Source organism: Meriones unguiculatus, chromosome 8, assembly GCF_030254825.1.
Source record: "Meriones unguiculatus strain TT.TT164.6M chromosome 8, Bangor_MerUng_6.1, whole genome shotgun sequence".
Classification (NCBI taxonomy): Eukaryota; Metazoa; Chordata; class Mammalia; order Rodentia; family Muridae; genus Meriones; species Meriones unguiculatus.
The window spans coordinates 85,432,971-85,452,500 of NC_083356.1; the positions used below are offsets into that span (position 1 = coordinate 85,432,971).

The 19,530-nt window shown below is 39.8% G+C and overlaps 1 protein-coding gene across 14 annotated transcripts in view; it reads right to left on the reverse strand.

Annotated features, from left to right (window-relative positions):
- Positions 1 to 9,568: 9,568 nt before the first annotated feature.
- Gtdc1 (glycosyltransferase like domain containing 1) overlaps positions 9,569 to 19,530 on the reverse strand; it is a 409,253-nt gene continuing 399,291 nt past the window's right edge. For 12 of the 14 annotated variants that reach the window (XM_060390113.1, XM_060390112.1, XM_060390105.1 and 9 more), the window contains 3 exons: positions 16,265 to 16,335; positions 15,472 to 15,563; positions 9,569 to 10,697 (listed from right to left, as the gene is read on the reverse strand). In XM_060390113.1, coding sequence (XP_060246096.1) covers positions 10,614 to 10,697; positions 15,472 to 15,563; positions 16,265 to 16,335 — 247 coding nt within the window. In that variant the 3' untranslated portion in view covers positions 9,569 to 10,613. Of the gene's footprint in view, positions 10,698 to 15,471; positions 15,564 to 16,264; positions 16,336 to 19,530 lie in introns of those variants that run through there. The other 2 variants (XR_009593840.1, XR_009593839.1) reach the window with 2 other exon arrangements.

Consider the following 19,530-nt stretch of genomic DNA (forward strand, 5'->3'; position numbering starts at 1 on the left):
TTCTCAACATTTGGAATTTCTAAACTATGTGAATTAAACAATAATATTTTATAAACATACAAGGGATTTCGCTCACTGCTTTGTTAACATAGAAATTATACAATGCTGACATTTATTTAAATTTTAAAAAGTAAACAACAGTGTGCATTGAAATAAAGCAAACTAAAATCAACAGAGAAACATGCTCTGTGCGCTTACCACCTACGGTGGCACTGGCCTGTTGAAGGGAAGACATAATGGGTTGAAGAACAAATTGTAGCTTAGCAGGCCTAATCCTCAGTACTCCAAAGGCTCATTTAACACCTCTCTGTAAACAACGGATATTTATTCCATAATTGGCTATTTGACCATCAGTGTTCATTTACTATGTAACCTGCTATTATGGAGTTAAAAGAAGTTCCCCTTCATTGGCTTGACAGCTTTCATAGTAGTGAAAGTGTCTCTCAATTTTAAACACACACATACACACTCAAACACACACATACACACACACACACACACACACACACACACAAATTGGTTTGAAACTTATGGTCAGGACAAACACTGTCCTGATATCAATATGTGTGTGTGTGTACAGATATTTTTCTCTGGTGACATTATTTCCAGACAGAAAAGGGAATGTATCAGATTTTAATGTCATTTCCCGAGATGTTTTTCTAGATGACAGCTTTAACCCTTTAAACAGTTTGGAAGGGAGACACAGCTGCTGTTCTGCCGTACAAAATAGAAGGTGCTTCGTTTCCAAACACTGTTCTAAGATTTCCAAAGTTGCTCTCATGAGTAAATAATGAACCAGCTATTTCAGTCCATTTTGTGATTCTGAAAGCCCCCTCGTCACCGTGTCTGCCCTCCTCTGAGAAAGCACACGACACACTCTTGGGTAGTTCTCTAGGGCTCTATCAGGGCACCCTCCTTTGTGAACAGGAATGGAATACAGATTTTCTCGCGTTTTTGCTAATCTACTCAAATCTCGAGTCTATAATTCGAGGCATATTTCAGATCCTCTGGGAGAAAATCTTGAGTGATGTCAAAGATGGCCACAGGCACTCTGGGTTAACTGGGCAACATTTGGTGTCCATCGGTACTTCACTTTTGCATACAACCTATTTTTTTTTTTATTTTTATTTTTTAGTGAAAAAGAAGGAGGGAGTTATAGTATACACTGAATGTAGACTACATACAATGTAATTTATGCAACAGGGGATGGGAAGGAAAAGGCCACTGTTGGTACCAGGGAATATGAACTCCTTTTTCCTTCACCTATGTCTCTGTATGTACACCCTAAAGTAGGTAATGAGTAATAAGGTAACAGTAATGAGTAAAGTAGGTAATAAGTACACTTACTACCCGTGTGGAAAAGCTTTTTAAGCAGTCACAAGTTTCAAAATTCTAGACGATTTCCCCACTTCCTTCAGACTTAGAGCAAAACGAAGGACAAATCAATGAGCTGCTTCTATAGAGGTTCTGCCCAAACGAATCGCTTTAAATACTGCCTGCCTCTGCCCTCCTGAGCAGTCTGGGGTGGGCAGGCAGGGAAACAGTTCATAATCCCTAATATGATGTGAATGGCAGAAAACAAAACAAAAAACAAAACAACAACAAACAAAACCGAGAAAACAAACCCAACAGCGCCCGTTCTGGGCATGTGATTTACATCATAGTCTGACCAGGCCAGCGTGGAGAGGAGTGTTTCAAACTGTATTGCCCGGAATCTTTGCTGCAGAGTACCGGTTGCCCTTCGCCCATCCCCACTGGAATTTGCAGTGGCCAAACTTGAAACGTGTGTTTGTCCGTGTGTGCCTGTGTGTGTGTGTGTGTGTGTGTGTGCGCGTGTGTGCATGTGTGTGTGCATGCAGAAAGCAGCAGTGCGTGTGGAAAGCAGCAGTTCTTGTCTGACTAGTGCTATCTTCAGATCCACGCGCGCCGAGGGCTGAGCGCAGTTGCCTTGGAACCGTGTCCCCGGCGCAGTGCCCCGGAGCAGGAGACGGACGCTGCAGCCGGAGTCCGCCGGGCGCCCCGGGCTCGCGACTCCGCAGCGGCCCGCGGGCTCCAGCGGCCGCGGCGCCCGGCCGTGAGCTTGCGAGGGCGGCGGGACCCGGGAACTCTCCGGCGCCCTGCTTACGAGCGCCGCGGAGCCGCTCGCTCTGGTCCTTCCGCGCCGAGCCGAGCTTGCTGTCCCGGGCAGGAGCCATCTGGTTCCCGGGGGGTGGGGGCCCTGCTACCCGCGACCCCGGACCCGCACAGCAGAGAGGGGACCGCGGCAGGGCTCCGCTGTCAGCACTCGCTGGCGGGGGGTCGCAGAAAGTCCCAGACTACGGCAAGGGTCAGACGCCCATCGAGGGTAAAGACTTGGTTCCGGGCGGGAGGACAGAGGTGGCAAGCCCCAGACAAGGATCCTTAATTACAGATTAAAGACACACAAACCGTAGGCTACATTTTCCACGTGTCAGCTGATGGCCGCGACAAAAGGAAACACAGAACACGGGGGGGGGGAGCTCCCCCATTTATAATGTGTGCAATGTAAAATGCATGAGGTAGTGACTACGGGTAGGTGGTGCCTGGGGCCAAATCGCAGCTGCACAGTCGACGGTGTAGGAGGACAGTTTGCTGATGCACCCAGAGGTCTGGGGAGGCTCTTCCAGAAGAGACTGTAAATACTCGGCCGCAGCGCATTGTGCTGCTGTAAAACTTCATTATCCATACATTTTTAAGTTTTAAAATTTGGTGCCTAAAGCGTTGCGTTTTCTTTTCAGAAATACCCTCACGACACACACACACACACACACACACACACACACACACACGCTTTGTTTTGCAGTTCTGTAGATTCCATTTTACTGGCTTGGTCTCCTCCCTGCACTAGAAACCCAGGGCAAGGCCAGCAGACAGAAATCCAGGGAGCATAGCTCAAGCAATCACAGCCTAAGTTCTCCGTGGCCCTCTGGATCACCTGGAAAAAGGACGCCCTAGTTTCTTTTCCTTTTAGTTAATCACGAGCAATCTCCACCCTGCCCCTGGGATTGAAGACACAGGCCACTCCACTCACTGCCCTGGGTCCCGCAGAGGAGGCAAACTGTGGGGACTCCAAGGTTCCCCGGCTCACCATGCTACGGCCCCCAGTCCTTCCTCCTGACAGCCAATACTGAACTGGGGTAAATGACCTCTGAATCGTTCTGTACCATTGACCTGTGCTCCCCTCCGGATTTTCTGGCACTGCTCTGTCAGTTTAGAAGCGGAGAGGCTGGTCCGCCCGCGCACCGGTGGGCCGCGCTGAAGGCGACAAGGGCACACAACTTCTTACTCATTTTACCGACTCTCCTCACAGGAGCAGCTCTCTTATTTTTCCATTGTATTTTTTTTCCCCCAAGAATACTTTTTTCCCCCCCACAATACTTCAGGAAATAAAAATTTCCAAGTGCGTTTCCATGTGGTTCCAGTTAAGTGATTTGCCCACACCCCAAATCATACCATTTGCATTCAAGATTAATAGTTGCATATCAGTGATTCTTAAATACCTTCTGATGCATAATTTCAATTTAAATGATCCTGACATTATTGGGCAGGCAAATGCCTGAACCGCATTGTGTGTGGACTAGTTGCAGCCGGATGACAGTTCTGCAGTTGGAATAAAACACGGTTAGGTTTCTTCAACGGGCAAAGGCAGAGACACATCTTTTTCATGTCCTACGAACAGACTACATTAACAAATCAAACAGCAGAAGCACAACCCAGTCTTGTCCATTCCCCACTTTCTGACACATCTTTAGGCAAACGTTACAGAAGCTCCTCAGCATCCACTCACTGCTGTGAGCTAGCCACACCCTCTGCATGTTCTGGCTTTATTCCTCAGAAAAATAAGTAAAGTATGAGAGCAAATCGGGAGATGGCCTTTCCTTACAGCTTTCCCTGGAGTGCGTCAGCCATCCCACTGCCCTTGATTCAGGCCAGTTAATTCCTACCGCCCACCGAAGAGCAGGGCAGGAGTCAGTTTATATTAACAAATGATGCTCACGAAGAGGTTTCTAGGCGCAGAGCAAAGATTTCTTCATCGTTTAATGGGTGGAGAAAGGAGAATGGCAATAAAACCAGCTCTCAAGTCACTCAGAATCCTTGGCTTCACACGTCGATAGGGTTGGTTTTTTTGTTTTGTTTTGTTTCTTTTTCAATGTACTTATTTCTCTTTAAGTTCTTGTATGGACTAAATTCTTCTTCTTCTTCTTTTTTTTTTTAATACTCAACTTTGTCCATAGCTTCAAACTCTGTTTTTCTTTCCTAGATTTAAGTGTTTATAATTGTCCATATTTATTCCCTCCTCCCATTAAGAATTTCACAATAAATCCCTGCACCAAATAAATTAAAATCAGCAACTTCAGACACTCAAGGAAGAGACACTAATCCACTTAGTAAAATACCCAGAACTCCCCCTCTCAATTTCAGCTCTTCTTAATGTAACATTAGTAATTGCAGCTGGCTCCTTATACTTCCTCCCTCCCTTTTATTCTGAATCATATTGGCCTTGTTTAACCTTCATTTCCTCTTCTACCCCCCACATTTGTCCACATACTTTTCTTTGCCTGGAATTCTTTCTCTCTGCTGCCTGGACTAAAAGAAAAAAAAATGGAGCTAGGAGCTTAGTACTTTTTGGTAAAAAAAAAAAAAAAATCTCGTTCTCTGTCTCCACTCCACTATTAATGCTCTGTAAGTTTTATACATCCTCAGGCTGTGTAGTTACTGCTCTGTATTTCCCTGATTGATCACTAAGTTCTTTGGGCTTTTCAGAACTGCTCCATAATCCCGAAGCAACAGCTTTTTCTTGGCATGCTCTTTGGAATGCCTTTCCTGGCAAGGACAGGCATTTTGGTTTGACTACAATTCTTAAGTTACAATTCAAAGCTAATTTGTTCAGTTAGGTTTCTGCTAGGATCGGCTCTGCTTCTCCCTGTTCAGTCCTCCAGAGCGCTGCGTGGCGGAGGGCGGGCTGTAAGAACAAGATGTAATAGACTTACATTGTACTTGATTATCAGTTTTCAAAAACAGCTGCACGCTTTGATATCTGTGTAAGGAAATATCAGAAGATAATATGCCATTGGTATTTATTACTCTATAATTAAGGATGTGTCAGTGTTTTCCTCTAAAAAAAAAAGCCCTCTATTTTCAGAAATTCATATCTCAGGCATAAATTTCCCTATGAATTGGAGTCTAATACCATATCAGAAGTTGCTTCTTTTTAAGTTACTCCTCCATTCTTTCTTCCCAGGGAAATACATTTCCGGATGCTGTTCCTTGGTTATCTATGGCAGAAGAGAGGAAGCAGGCTTAGCACTGTGAAACTGAAGGCGCCGCCCTTGGTAGCCCTGGCCCTCTGAGAGAAGGGGGGCCTGCCTTCCACAGCTTTCATCATGTGGATGAGCAACTTCCTCCTTGTCAATTTTAAAGGCAGCAGACAAGAGTCAGTTCAGAAACACCGCAGGTGCCATTCAGAGGTGCCACTCAATGTTTCTGCCTTGCCTTCCTTCTGTTCATTCAGAATGCAACATGGTCATAAAAAGCATGGGGTATGTCTGTAAAGTACTGGCAACTTACTGCTCCATGCTTCTGATAGCCAGAGATGGGAGAACACAGCAAGCCAATAGTTGAAGACACATGCTTCCTACTCCCCCCCCCCTTTTTTTTTTTTACAAGACTTGACCAACGGAATGAACCACACTCAGGAAAGAGCCTGGGAACATATGAGTCACAGATGTGTCTCTGCCTCCAGGGGCCCTAAAGCAAGCACACTGTCCCCTTAGGGCTCCAGTTTCCCATGAGCAAATTTAATTGAGAGGCCATAGAGACAAATGCTTGACAAGAAAACCGATGAATTCCCCACATAGATGAATCCAGCACAATGTAAAAATACAGAGAATGGTAGAGAGCGACAGAAACCATGCACGTTCAATGCCCCCTTAAAAGCTGGATAACAACAATCATAAAATAAAATGAACAAGTAAATAAATTAATGAAGAAAAAAAAAAACCAAGCATAAAAATACATAAAATTCCATCCACACTTCACGGTCTTCCCTGTGCTTCTTGGCATCATCCTGGGGCCACTGCTGTCTTTTGTCCGGAGGGAAGAAAAACCAAAGTAGAGCCCCAACTGAGCAATGCAACCTAAACTTGGTATTTCTTCAAAGACCAAATTCTCTCTTTCTGTAGCTGTAAGGTATTCTGGTTCTCAGTTGTGAATTGATACTGGGAATGTTAAAATTTCAAATACAAATGGCTTCACATTCTAAAACAAATGTCATACAAGTATGTTTTCCCAGTAGGAGTTGCGTCAAGCGCTCTACATTATGTCTTTAAATTGGTAGCTGATAGGGAGTCATAGAAGCATTATAGATTATCTCTTCAAGCCATCAGTTCAGAGCTTCTGGGGTTGAAAGTCAGATGGAAGAGCCCTGGAAACAGGAAACCAGGAAGTGCTGCTAAGATCTCCCGTTCAAGACAAAAGCAAGGTAGTTACGGAAGCCATGGATAGTGAAATCTGGCTTTACCCATAATATGGTTTGTGTGGAGGTTAAAGTGAAGTCTTTGGCTCCTCGTAAGGAAAGGGACATCTCCTCATGCATAATTAGTAGCTTATGAGCAGCGTTGACCACTTACTGTGGAAAAAATAACGTTTTCCTGACTTAGTTGTTTTAGGAAGTCATAAATGTTAAAGCTAGTGGGCAGCAGCCCTTACCACAGTCTTTCCAAGCTGCATGAAGAAAAGCTGGGCCTGATGGAGCACGCCTGTCATCCCACTACTCATGGAGGCAGAGGCAGTGGGTCTCTGTGAGCTCAAGGCCAGTCTGGTCTACAGAGCGAGTCCAGGACAGCTGGGACTGTTACTCAGAGAAACCCTGTCTCAAACCCACCCTCCCCCCAAAAAAGGCATACAGAGGCAGAAATCAAGAATAATAATGAACTTTTCCGAGTCAGTGTCTAACCAGTGCAGAGGAGCCTGTCAATCTCAGAATGAGCCTTGGCTGTAGGTTTGTCCCCCTTCCCCCAAAACTCCAAAGAACACTTGTAAAGTTGGCTCCAAGTCTCACCTTTTTGAGCAATCTTTTAATCATAGATTTACCTTTTTTGAAGAGCAGGTAGAACTGCTTGTTTTAAAACTTTCTCAGTTGCATTTTAGTGAATGCTTTGAGGGAAGATGTCCTATTTCTCAATTCAGGTTTTAAGATGAAACACATCTAGTGTGATCTTTATGATATACCTTCTTCAGTATTAGGTATCACATCCGATAATGAACACTCCAGATTTCTGCTGGAGTTAGAGAAAGTTAAGGTGAGACTTTTTAACTTATTCTTCTGTAGAAGAATAAGAACCATAGAGCATGTCAGCAGTAAAGGAAATCAGGGAAACATTCGAAGACTGATTCCATCACCCATGGAAAGTATCTTGAGGTTTACATGAAATCTTTTTTGTGGCTCATGATATTTCTGGGTAGCAGATGCTTTCTCAAAAACAGATTTTACTTTTAAAAATATCAAATATAATTAACACTTTCAACATAAAATGAAGTCTTTGCTTCCAGATGTATTTCAAGGTATTGAAATTAATCCATGAAGCCTTGTATGGCTAGGAGTTTCCATTTTATTATGGGTCTTACTGTCCCTTGTATGAAGCATGCCTGAAGGCTTGAGAGAAAGAGCAGGCATTTAGATGTAACTGTATTTGAAAGATGCCCACCAAAGAGGAATGTTCTGATAGTCTTTTGATATATCCTGATCAATATGGTGTAAATGATGAGGTTAAGAACTATATATCCTATTACCTGTTAAAAGAAACAAAGAGTAGATAAAAATCAGGTTTTTGAGAATGGACAAACTTTTAAAAATGTTTAAAAGCAGGATTGCTTATAAAAAAACAAAAGTTCCCAAACAAAAGAAAACAAAACAAATCAAAAAGACAAAAATCCCAACATAGTGAAAAATACTGGGGTTATTTAGCCTTTCTTCTAAAATAATGATGAGTCGGCTCTATTCCCACTTATTCACCGACTTAACCTGTTGGCTAGCTTGTTAGCAGCACACTCATCATGTCACAGTTCCTGAGAAGTAAATGCACACAGATACAGATGTTTCCTCAAAAATGTTCGGAATCATGTATCAACAAAACGTTTTATTACTTAGATGTACCAATACTGAATGCGAATGGATAGTTTTCATAAGTGACAGCTATAGTGTGAGCTGCAGGGAATGACACAGCACAGCTAAAAGCAGAAGCTGATCTGAATTTACGAGGGAAGGAAACAAGCTATGCACAAGTTGTATGCACTGTCGTTATTACGGTTGTCCCAAATCATGAAAATCGGGCTAGGGGTGTAGTTTGGTTGGTCCCTAGCAACACCTAGCATAGAGCTCTGGGTTCGAATCCCTCAGCATTGCCGCAGCAAGGCACACCTGCACGTCTAACACTTGCAGGCTGAGGAAGGAGGACAGGGGGCTCAAGGTCAATGTGGGCTGTAGAGTGAGTGAGATAAACTGGGGGAAATGGAGACCTTATCTGGAAAAAAAAAAGAGTCAGAAGAATATTTAAATATTTGGGACACATTCTCTGAGGATATTTAATTTCTTCCCATTAACCAGTTAAAAAGCCTCAAAGAAAACCAGAGAAACTAACCATTCCTTCTTGGCTACTTGTGAAAAGCATCTTTTTGATTGGATTATTTCAATAGAGGGTATAAAGTAAAACCTTGCCAGGAGATGTGTCTGCGGGCTCCTTATTTGCAATGATAGCTTCTGTTTGGCTCGCAAATATACCATCCCAACTAGATTCTGAATTCCAAAGTCTTAGGCAAGCAGGGACTTCTGAGACCTCTATTTTATGTGCAGGGTGGGGTGGGGTATCTTCGTCCGGCGGTTTCCTTATAGGCAAAGACAAGAAGCCTGTGTGGAGGCACAGTGGCCCCCACATGCGATGGTTCTCGTAGTAGATGGTTCTCATCGACAGCTTTCTGTTTCTGCTGCTCCCATTTCCTGCTTTGACATTGCAGATCTCAGGAATTTCATTCCTGGTTCACTCACTGATCTACATGACTGCCTTTACCCTGAGGACTGTGTGTGGCTCCCTAACCCTGATTGATCTTCTGATTTCTATTTTGATACCTATCACATGGGCTCTGTAGGACTTCAGTGCAACCATCTGCTCCATTTTGGATGCTTGTTAGACCACCCAGCTCCTCCAGAGACCCAGGGTTGGCCCTTGTCTAGTCACCTCTCTCTGGCTTGTCCTCACTCTGCAGTATATAGAAGTTATTCATTTCAATAGCCAGGGAAGCTACAATTTACCTGTTAGTAAACAGAAGATGTTTTATCAACAGACTTTACCTTAATGACTACAAATGTTTACCTCCTGCTTTCCAGAATGCAAAGAAAGTCTTGGAAATGTCATAATATGTAACAAACATTTGCAACACAGATCCTTGTTCATCCTTACAAGAGACAATTGTATTCTGTCTTCTCTGACACAAGGAAACATTCAGTAAGAAACACAGATAGGTGCACACACTTAAACACAAATGAATATGCTAATTAAAATTGCAGCGGGCAGTTTATTAAAAATTTATTTTACAATTCAGCCATTTAAAACATCTTTACACCAACAAACAGAGCAGCTTGACTACAAGAATCATAAATGACTTATCTCAAAAAGAGTATATTTATAGTTGGATGCAAATACTTTTGAAGAGATTTGTACCAAATTATGTTTTTGTTAGAAGCATTTTGATTTCTCTATTTTTTACCCACAGGGGGAAAAAATTTAAGACAAGTATCTTGTGTTCATTTTATGGATGAGAGGACCTCACTCACTGAATCTGCCATGTTTGTCCGAATTACAGCTGTTTATCTTGCAAGTTTCTTTAAGATTAATTAAATGCAAATGAAACTCTGTGAATCATGGGAATACCTGCCAGACCCCTTATTAATACCTTCACTTAAAAAGTCCTTTGCCAGAGAGTCATTAATTTGCTAAAAGAAAAGTGCTAAAGCAGCCCTTTGCCTACAGCAGCTTTGAGATGGCTGCCCAATTAGTTCAGTAGCATTCTGATCCTCTTTCTAGGCCCCGTGGCCCTTTGAGGACACAAGAAGGCTCCGATGATAACCTGGCAACCCAGGTGGAAACTCAGCCAAGTGTGAGTGTTTGAAGCTGCAGTTTGGCTGCCATCGTGTCGGCAGAAAGAAAGAATTCAGGCACCATGTCATCCAGTACAAAGGATAAAAACGGATTCAACCGGAAATTCAATGTGGCACCACATATGGGATACATGAGTGCGGTTATACAACAGGCCACATATTTTTTTTGAACAGTCTCCTCCATGTGATGCCGAGGACATGTGTAAGCATCATAACGTCTCTAGGAATCTGTATTTAATTTGAGTTGGGGTGGTGGCAGGGATTGGAGATCTGAAGCCGCCACAGGTTTGTGGCAGATGGCTCTGTGTCAGCTATGACAAGCAGCCAGGCTCGGCTTCCTCTGCAGATTTTCTTTTCTCTCTGATCAGGTAAATATGGGCACACTCTGGAAAGTTCTTCAGATTCTGCCTTAGGCTGCAAGTTTGTGACTTAGCCCCATCTGTCACAGATCTTCCCTGGGTTCTGTTGTGAGCAGAGACCTGAATTTACCATGCAGGGCTGCCCAAGAAAATGGAGCCACTTCACCCTGGAACAAGGGGGAGGGAGAGATTAGAGAGCAGTGAACAAGCACAGGCCGCGAAACAAGAGAAGGCTGAAACTCATACTGCAAACTTGCCTCATTTCTCCAACTACCACCCTCAACCCCCCAAGTTCTCTCACCCTAGGCAAGCCTGGCTTCTGAGTGGTTTGTGTCACTGTGAGAGGAAACAGTTTGCACTCAGGGACACTGCACACATTCCCTGGTTTATGCCATAGATGACTGCTCTTAGGAAAGTTTACCACCTGCCTCCTAACTTTTATACACAGAAGGTACACAGTACTCTCAGTACACAGCTTTATCAGTGTGGATGTTGCTCTTGAGCAGCAAAGACACACGATAAATGCCTTTACTAGTGCATGGAATTTATAAGGTGCTTTACATTTCCAAATGGGTTTTATTCATTATTTCATTATAGCACTTCCTCAGGGGAAAATGCTATTATGGTTGAAAAAAAAATCTAGATCTGCACAGGCCAAGAACTACCTATGAAAAAAGACAAAGCTGAACCAAGGTGAACTGACCAAAGCAGAGTCAAACCACATAAAATCATGGGTAGAGAAGGAGAGGAAAAAGGAGAGAAAGAGCTCAAGACTGAGCATTTGCATTACATTTTGTAGGTGTTGCTTAGAGATTTTATAAGATTTTATAAATCTTCATTTTCTCAGGAAAAAGTTAAAATTTTAGAGTAATGCTAATGCTGCCGGGAGACTCCTTGTCTTGTGAGGGGAGCTTAGACGCAGCATGGCTGTGGTTTGGATGGGTACAGCTTGACATAATGAAGACAACTGCAAATGGCTTTTCTGGGCATCGAGTCTGCTTCGTAAGTGTAATCACTGTTTGGAATTAGTTTTTAGATAAAAATTTGAAAATTCTTTCCTTCAAATAATAGATTTTATAGGTCTGAACTATTGAAAAACTTAGAAAGGACAGAGTGAAAAATCAACAGTTATGTGCTGAAAACCTTAAGAAACTATAGGTTACTCTCAAAAAGTAAAAGGATTGTCTTCCTTTTCCCCCATAGACAAGCGCACACAAATACACACACACATATAACACATGCACATACAAACATAAACACACACATACACAGACACACGCAGACGCATATGTGTGCACACACACACACATACCCATGCATTCACTCCCCCCCACACTCACACCCTCCCCCCATTGCTCAGTCCACAAATGAAAGCCAGTGAGGAACAGGATGGAAAGGAAGCCTCTGGGGTTAGTCCAGGTGCTGTCCACCTCACAGACCAGCTCCCTCATGGTCTTGCTCTAGTTTCAATACCAATAATAAGGGACCATCTCTTTTTTCAAAGTATTTTAAAATAAAAGGAACAAAAGTTATTTAAAAACATAAAGTGCTAGTCTCACCCAACTGTTAAGAGTATTTCAGTGAGTCACAGATTAAAATCAAAGAAAAAAAGTACAACTTTCGGTCTAGACTTGCTTGTGAAAAGGTACTGTAGAAACTTCATATAGCTCTGTCTGTCTTATGAATTCTCCTAGAGATTTGTTTACAATAGGCTGAGTGGTCTAGAGGAGCTCTTACTGGGAGTGAAATTAAAACTTCTTTCCTAAGGAAGTACATGGTTAGCGTAATTTCCTACCTAGAGCAAGATGTCTTCTAACCGCTTAATGTTAGAAGAAAGTTAAAGTGAAAACTTGCATGTAACTCATACATATAAACTTTTTAAGAAGTGGTTTTTAAGTTTTTGAAGCCATAAAAAAGCCTTTAGATTTTTAAGATTATTAAGAAACATCCAGGCATGGTGGCGCATGCTTGTAATCCCAGCACTCAGGGAGACAGAGTCAGGTGGATCTCCGTGAATTCAAGGCCAGCCTGGTCAACAAAGCAAGTCTATGACTGACAAGGTTACACAGAGAAACCCTGTCTCAAACAGAACAAAACAAAACAAAACAAAACAAAACATCATTAAGAAACATTTATTTTTTTATATGTACTATATCTTTTTTCAATAATCTTAAGTATATGTGTTTGTGTGAGATATAGAGACAGGGAATATGAATATATATATATTTAGAGTTATAAAGAATTAAATCTCTCAGGTCTGAAATCATTCAGATGAAGAGGTCACAGAGCTCTTAATGCAGAAAGTTATTTTAAGAAACAAAAGAATACCACCAAGAACGAATCAGTTCTGTGTCTGGTTCAAATCCTGCTGCAAGTGATAGCTCCCAAGCTCTCAGTCATACTGAATGTGTAATATTTCATTTAAGAAAAAGCCAAGTGTTAATAGTTTTATCCCAGTTATTACATTTCTAAGTGTGAATCCATATGAAAAAGTCTATCCTAAGATACACCCAAAATGTATGAAGCTGGAGTGGTTTTTAAACATAACCCTTTAACAACAACAAGAAAAGGTGTAAAACGTAAAAGGGACAAACTACGGAATCCAGTGACATTCTGTCCTTTTAGATCTTAGGAGCATACGCTTTATAAAAGCAAAACAGAACTGCCCAATGGAAGAAATAATAAAAAAAAAAAAAGAAGAAAAGATTTTAAAACATCCCTTCTTTTCACAAAGCATTCTTTTTACAAAGGCACAAAAAGTCCTTTGCTATTATATAAGATATATAAGCAAGGCTGCCCTGGAGGGAAATAAGTCTCCATTATCCAGTGACAGCAAATGCTACCTGAGAATGGGACATGAACAAGACAGAATTGAGAAAAGGGCTGTAATTTATGCTATCTTTTGGACACATTCATTCTTACTCATATGACCTATTTTACTATAACAAATCAAAACTGAGACCATTCCTAGGGTTTTTCATCCAGTGCCTCATGATGGGCCATTTGTCTTAAAGCTCTCAATTACTTATAATAATTTTAGATACATTTCTTTAAATTCTGAGAATAATTTTTAGATACAATCTCACTAATATCTATCAATGAGGACATAAATAAAGCCATATCATAGATTCAAAATAAAATGCACTGCAAAAATATTTAAATATACATGTGATAATTCTTATAGATCACTGATTTGTAGAACACTGAGTTGCAAGGTTTGTCATGGGAAAAACTAGATCTTTCTGTCAGAGCTAAAGTGTAGCAGTTCAATTATGAGCTATTTTTTAAGTACTTGAGGAATTTTATATATTAACATCATATACCAAGCTAACATTCCTTTAGAAATTCTCTATTTATTTGTAAAATAAACACTCTATCCCAGGAGGGTGGTAATTCTATTGAAAAAGGTCAGCTAGAAATCTGTTTCCTTTTATGACTACAGACAACTGTTGCAGGACCTTGTGAAACACTTGAAGACCCAGATCCTAACAGAGCTAACAGAGCTTGACTCTGACCTGCATTGAAACAAATACATTTTGATGCTATAACATATTTTTAAACATTTCATCAAAAATTTTCCTGCAGCGTAACAAAAAGTTGAAATTTTAATTGAACTCAACTGAAATAGGTTCACATCACAAATACAACATGAATTCACTTAGAGCAAAACTTCTTCCATTTCCTTAATTTGGATAATCTTCATGTTCTGCCTGCTTATTCCATGGCAGACTGACTGCTGCATGCTGTATATGAACAGAACTACTACTGAACTTTGAAATCAGTACACACTGGAGCAAACCCTGGAGGCCCACACTCTTTGGAGGCTTCACACACATGACGCAACAGTATCGACGAAGGGAGCAACACTGAAGCCCGGAACTGTGCAGTCAGCATTTTAAACTATCATGAGCTACCTTCTGAACCATCACCAAGTTAATAGACAATGAAAGATAATGAGCTTGAAATTGGGTGTTAAATTGCATTTTTGGTTCTCTCCCTTTTTGCTGAAGTTTAACTGTTTCCTGGAGAAATAGAGTCATGTTTTCATGTATCACTATGTAAACATGTATTTTAGGCCTTGAAACAAGAGAGAGAAAAGGCAGAGGAGCGTATTTCCTGCTGAAGGTTATATATTAGCATAAAAAATTCAAAGTTTCTGGATTATAAAGGTACTAGGTTGTAAACTATGCTAACCTTATGCAAGATGAAGATATTATTGTCAAAGAACATAAGAAGGTGAATTACTCATGGCCCGGAGCCACCTTTGAAACCCAGAAAGCAGAGCCCACTTCAGTTACTTAGACTTTTAGTCGGGGCTCTTTGTGCTGTTTCAGCAGTGTAAGGTGCTTGACTCAGGTAAGGGAGAGATGACTGCTCATCACACTACTTATAAGAACCTTAACATTGTGAGCTGAGACCCAGGGATTTGACTCTAAATACAAGAACTTTTTATCTCTTCTTTTAAACTCAAATACAACTTTCGAAAGGTATCTCCATAGTAGTTCAAAAGCCAACAGAAAATTTCACTAACGTCATTCACCTAAATTTTTGAGGATTTAAGATTTCATTATGATGGGAATAAAGGCTTATTCTTATTAGTATAATTGTGGAATCTTTCCTTTACTTCCTTTTAAACTAATGAGTTACATTAATCCAGGTTCATTTTTATAAGCCTCTTGGGGCTAAATGTACAGGACAGTCATCTTAGAAAACAATAAATTAAAAAGAAAGCATGTACTGTGCATGAAGTGCACGTATTTCCTGAGACCTAGGTTAATACAACTGGCATCCAGTTTAATTAATCCTTGTTAGTGTAACAACCAATACCCCTCCCTAGCATGTTTCCTTTAAACATTAGTATGTTAATTAGATGCTTTTTTTAAATTTTCTTTGTACTTAAATGTGGTGTTTCTATCACGTAAATTTCTTCTCAATAGCTACCTTATAAAGATGTTTTCTTATAATATCTGGTCTCTTGCAGAAACTCTTGAGCCGTTTTGAAAGCTGTTCAGGTGTGGAATACAGATACTCAGCTGCAGGAAAAACAGATACATTTTTAATGAAACAAAAACCTCAAAGCACACACTCGATATTAGTCACTTTACTAATTAAAAATGCATATTGCTCTGCGCCGCCTCATGTTGTACATTATTTAAGCATGGTTTTATAAGGTTACCTCAGCTCACAAGGATGTTTAATGCTAAATAAGACTGTGTAGTTGTGCTGTTTAGACATCTCCTCTGGGTGATTAAAATACATTATTCTAATGTAGCACAATGCATATGTGATATATTTAGTGATGAGAATTTTTCAAAGAACCAGTACCGTAGCTGTACGTACTCTGCACAACAGTTGCATATTATTAACTAGTCAATTGTTTAAAGAATTTGGAACGCCTTTCAATCCTTGAATTTTCTCTATGTGTATCATAAAAAAAAAAATCTGTTAGCAATTGCAGCAGTACTGACCTGCTTATAAAAACCCGTCGTTATGAGATGTGTATGCTAACAATAAAGAATGCTATTTGAAAACTTGCTTTTTTGTTATCTTAAAAGAACAGATGGTAAATATAAGCTTACTCTAATGTATTAAAACACATAAAATTTTCCTTAACACTAACATGTTGACTTGCCAAATAAACAATTGCTCCTACTTAAGTTTATTTTCAAACTTTTAGTTTAGCATGAATCCTGTAGTAAATCACAGCAAAGAAAAAGCACATGAAAGCAGCTACCTGGAAATATTTCAGGATAAACCAAGGCTTTGGGACAAAGTGGGTAACAGCCACAGTACACAGCTTCCAACCTGCAGAAAAGTCAGAAAGAGGGCAGGAGTGCAGCAGGCGTGAGTATCACAGTCAGAGGGCTCTGGCTAAGGCAGCAGCGGGGGCCCAGAGCTTGGTCGGCAGTCTGCTCCTAAATGCCAGAGTTGCTCTTTGCAAGATTTTATTGATCAAACCCGACTTCCATGGGACAGAACCGGCAGCATATGCTTTGTTCACTGAATTAATCAAAGCGCAGCGCTGCATTTTTGTTGTTTCTAAAATACTGTTTAACACATTTTATAATCAGCAGATAAACACATTCAACAACATGGGAAAGTATGGACAGCTTTTCTTAATAATGCTGCAAAGCCTCAGAATGTTCATTTTTCAAAAAATGTTTAAATAAAATAGCAAATACTTTAGCAGGAAGCCTTACAAATGATCGAGGCACTTTTAAAAGCAGCAGAAAAAAAAATTACAATCTGTTCTGATGGGGCATTTTCATTTCAAGCTCATGCTTTGAAACAATTTGTTATTATGCAGATGTAAAGCTCTCGCTTTGTGAAAAAACTCTGGTTCAGATCATTTTAATGAACATTTTGCTTTTCTGACTAAAACTCAGCTTACTCTCTAGTTTATCAGAAAAGAATACTTTTATTATTAAACAAACACAAAAGTTTTGTGTGGAGAGTTTTCCCAGGGACTCTCATCTATGGGAGGTTTTCTTCCTGTCCCAGTGGTGGTGGGGGTATTGCCCCTTGCAGTCTTGCTAAGTTTGCATAATGGCTATTGATCTGACATATCATAAACCTTGAAGATACCACTGTCATTTCTGTTGGCTAGAAATTATGCAGTGAAATTCAAAACACTCTTTAAAATATGTTTATTTTATGAGAAACTTTGAATTGCATCCAAAATGTTGACCAAAGGCAGAATTTATTTTGAACTGCAGATTTTTTTCAGTCCAAGAATGATCTGAAGTCATGTCAATGTTTACCTTGTTTATTTACAGTGACAGAGTACATGAGATTTAAACTGTTTTTAAGTGGGTGATGTTTTCCCTATTTTTATTATGTTAAACTGAAATTAGTTTACAGGAAAAGTATTTACTTTGAGCTACAATTTTTGGAAAAATACTAAGTTGTTACAAAACACAACAGAAATGCAAAGGTTTTAGTTACTATTACTTTCAGAGGACAAGCTACCGAACCTTTCCCACACAAGTAGGTATTATAAGCACAGCTATAAACTACACTGTGCTGTAGTACAAATCATTAAAAAAAAAAAAAAACTTTTGAGCACATCAACCTCTGATGCACTTCACGAACCAAAAGAAAATATGTGCAGTGTCTGAAGTCACTCAGTTTCGTGCCAACAAAAAAGCAAATACATATGAACATTCTCTCATAATTACATAACATTAAGAGGAAACTCAGAGGCATTTCAGAAAGTGTGTATTATCTGCTTTTTAATAATGGATTTGAATTATTCTATACCCCAAGAGAAAATCACAGGCTGACTTACATTTTGAGTTACTGTATGACAGCATACCGCACTATGTCCAAAATACCTCTACCAATTAAAATGTCATACAATAAAACAAAAAAAGGCATTATTTGATGTAAGAGGAAAAATTAAAGAAAACAACCAAGATTTTAGTTTTTATTTGTAAGTAATCTAACCCATAGTTAAAGTTCAAACCCATTAAACAATCAGAACAATCTCTTTCTGGAGTTTTGACTTGTTAAAATACTAGTATTAATATTTAGCATGGGATTACATTTTAAAATACATGATCAAACCTATAATATTTAAAAATAAATCACATATCATCCTCATAAGTTCCTCATATTTTGTTATTCTGAAAAACAGTCATGATAATACAATTATTCATCATTTCGATCCTTATGCACTACCAGTTAAATAATAAATAGGGTTCCAATTGATCTATTGTTAAAATGACTAGTAAATGACCTTTTTATTCCAATTAACAAATCATCAGCTAAATCTATGAATCTTAATATTCAGATCTATTCACTTCAATTCATATAATTTATCTGCAAATAGTTGTTGGGCTTTTGATTCTAAATATAATTAGCTGATAATTTTGCTTGGCTGAATTACTTTTCTGGAGGGCCTGCAAAGGCTCTCAGTCGCATTATCTAGCAATAATGAATCTGATAGGTGAAATTTTTTACTGTAATGAGGATGAGGCACAGTTGTGACACCTGAGTCTACTAATAACAGAAGACTGCTAATTATCGACAGCACTTTTTTTGTGTGATGCAAGGAGGAAAAAAAAATCTCTCATTATTAAAAAATAAAAAGTTACAATTATAAGTGACACCGGAGGAGAGTAAATAAAATGGAGTGATTAAAACATCGCTGCTTTAAGGGTGTTTTTAATTAAGTGGAAATGCTAATGTTGTCATACTTAGCAGATGGGATTAAAATTAGTTATTGTAAGTAACTCATATTTTATGTTATGGTTTCCACAGCATGTCTACAAGATCTAAGAAAGTGATACATTCCATAAGACATTTTAAAAATGAAATTCTCATACTCTTTACAACTCATAATAATGAACATCATGAATAAACTATTGAAAAAAAATCCTGCCAAGGATTTTACCATAGTGACTTAACTAGCAAGGAATGCAACCATAATGTACTGGACTGTTACAGTCTCTCTGATGGTATGCCTTTTGCTTTGCTGATTGCTGCATTCCCTATTTCATTCACACTCAACAAAAACAAAAGTTTGGAACTTGGGAATTTAGCCAACATCAAATGTGGTGTCAAGAAGGTAGGGCCTGGATACAAGGAGAGATCATGACCACCCACTAAGGTGATGTTCTAAGCTAAAACAGAGGATGCGTCATGTAACTGCAGATAAAAACCTAATTGCACACTTTCTCCTACTTTATTTGTGTAAAATTTTCCATCTGCTCCATCTAAAGATGTCTAAACTGTTAGTATCAAACCTGCGTTCAGCTGCCAGCTGTGCACATTAAGGATTGCAAAACACCAAGTAAATGAGCCAGCATGAAGTAGAGTGGTCGTGGTCCATCTGCCCAGGGCTGGGGAGGGCCCTGTACCTGGCCCTGCTCAAAGCCTGCCTTTGCTTCCGTGGCTAAGAAAGAAAATGAGCCACATTTCTTTTTCCATCTCCTCTACCCAGTTTATGTGCGTATTCCTAGATAACTCTTGTGTATCTAATGTGTCCTTCTAAGGCAA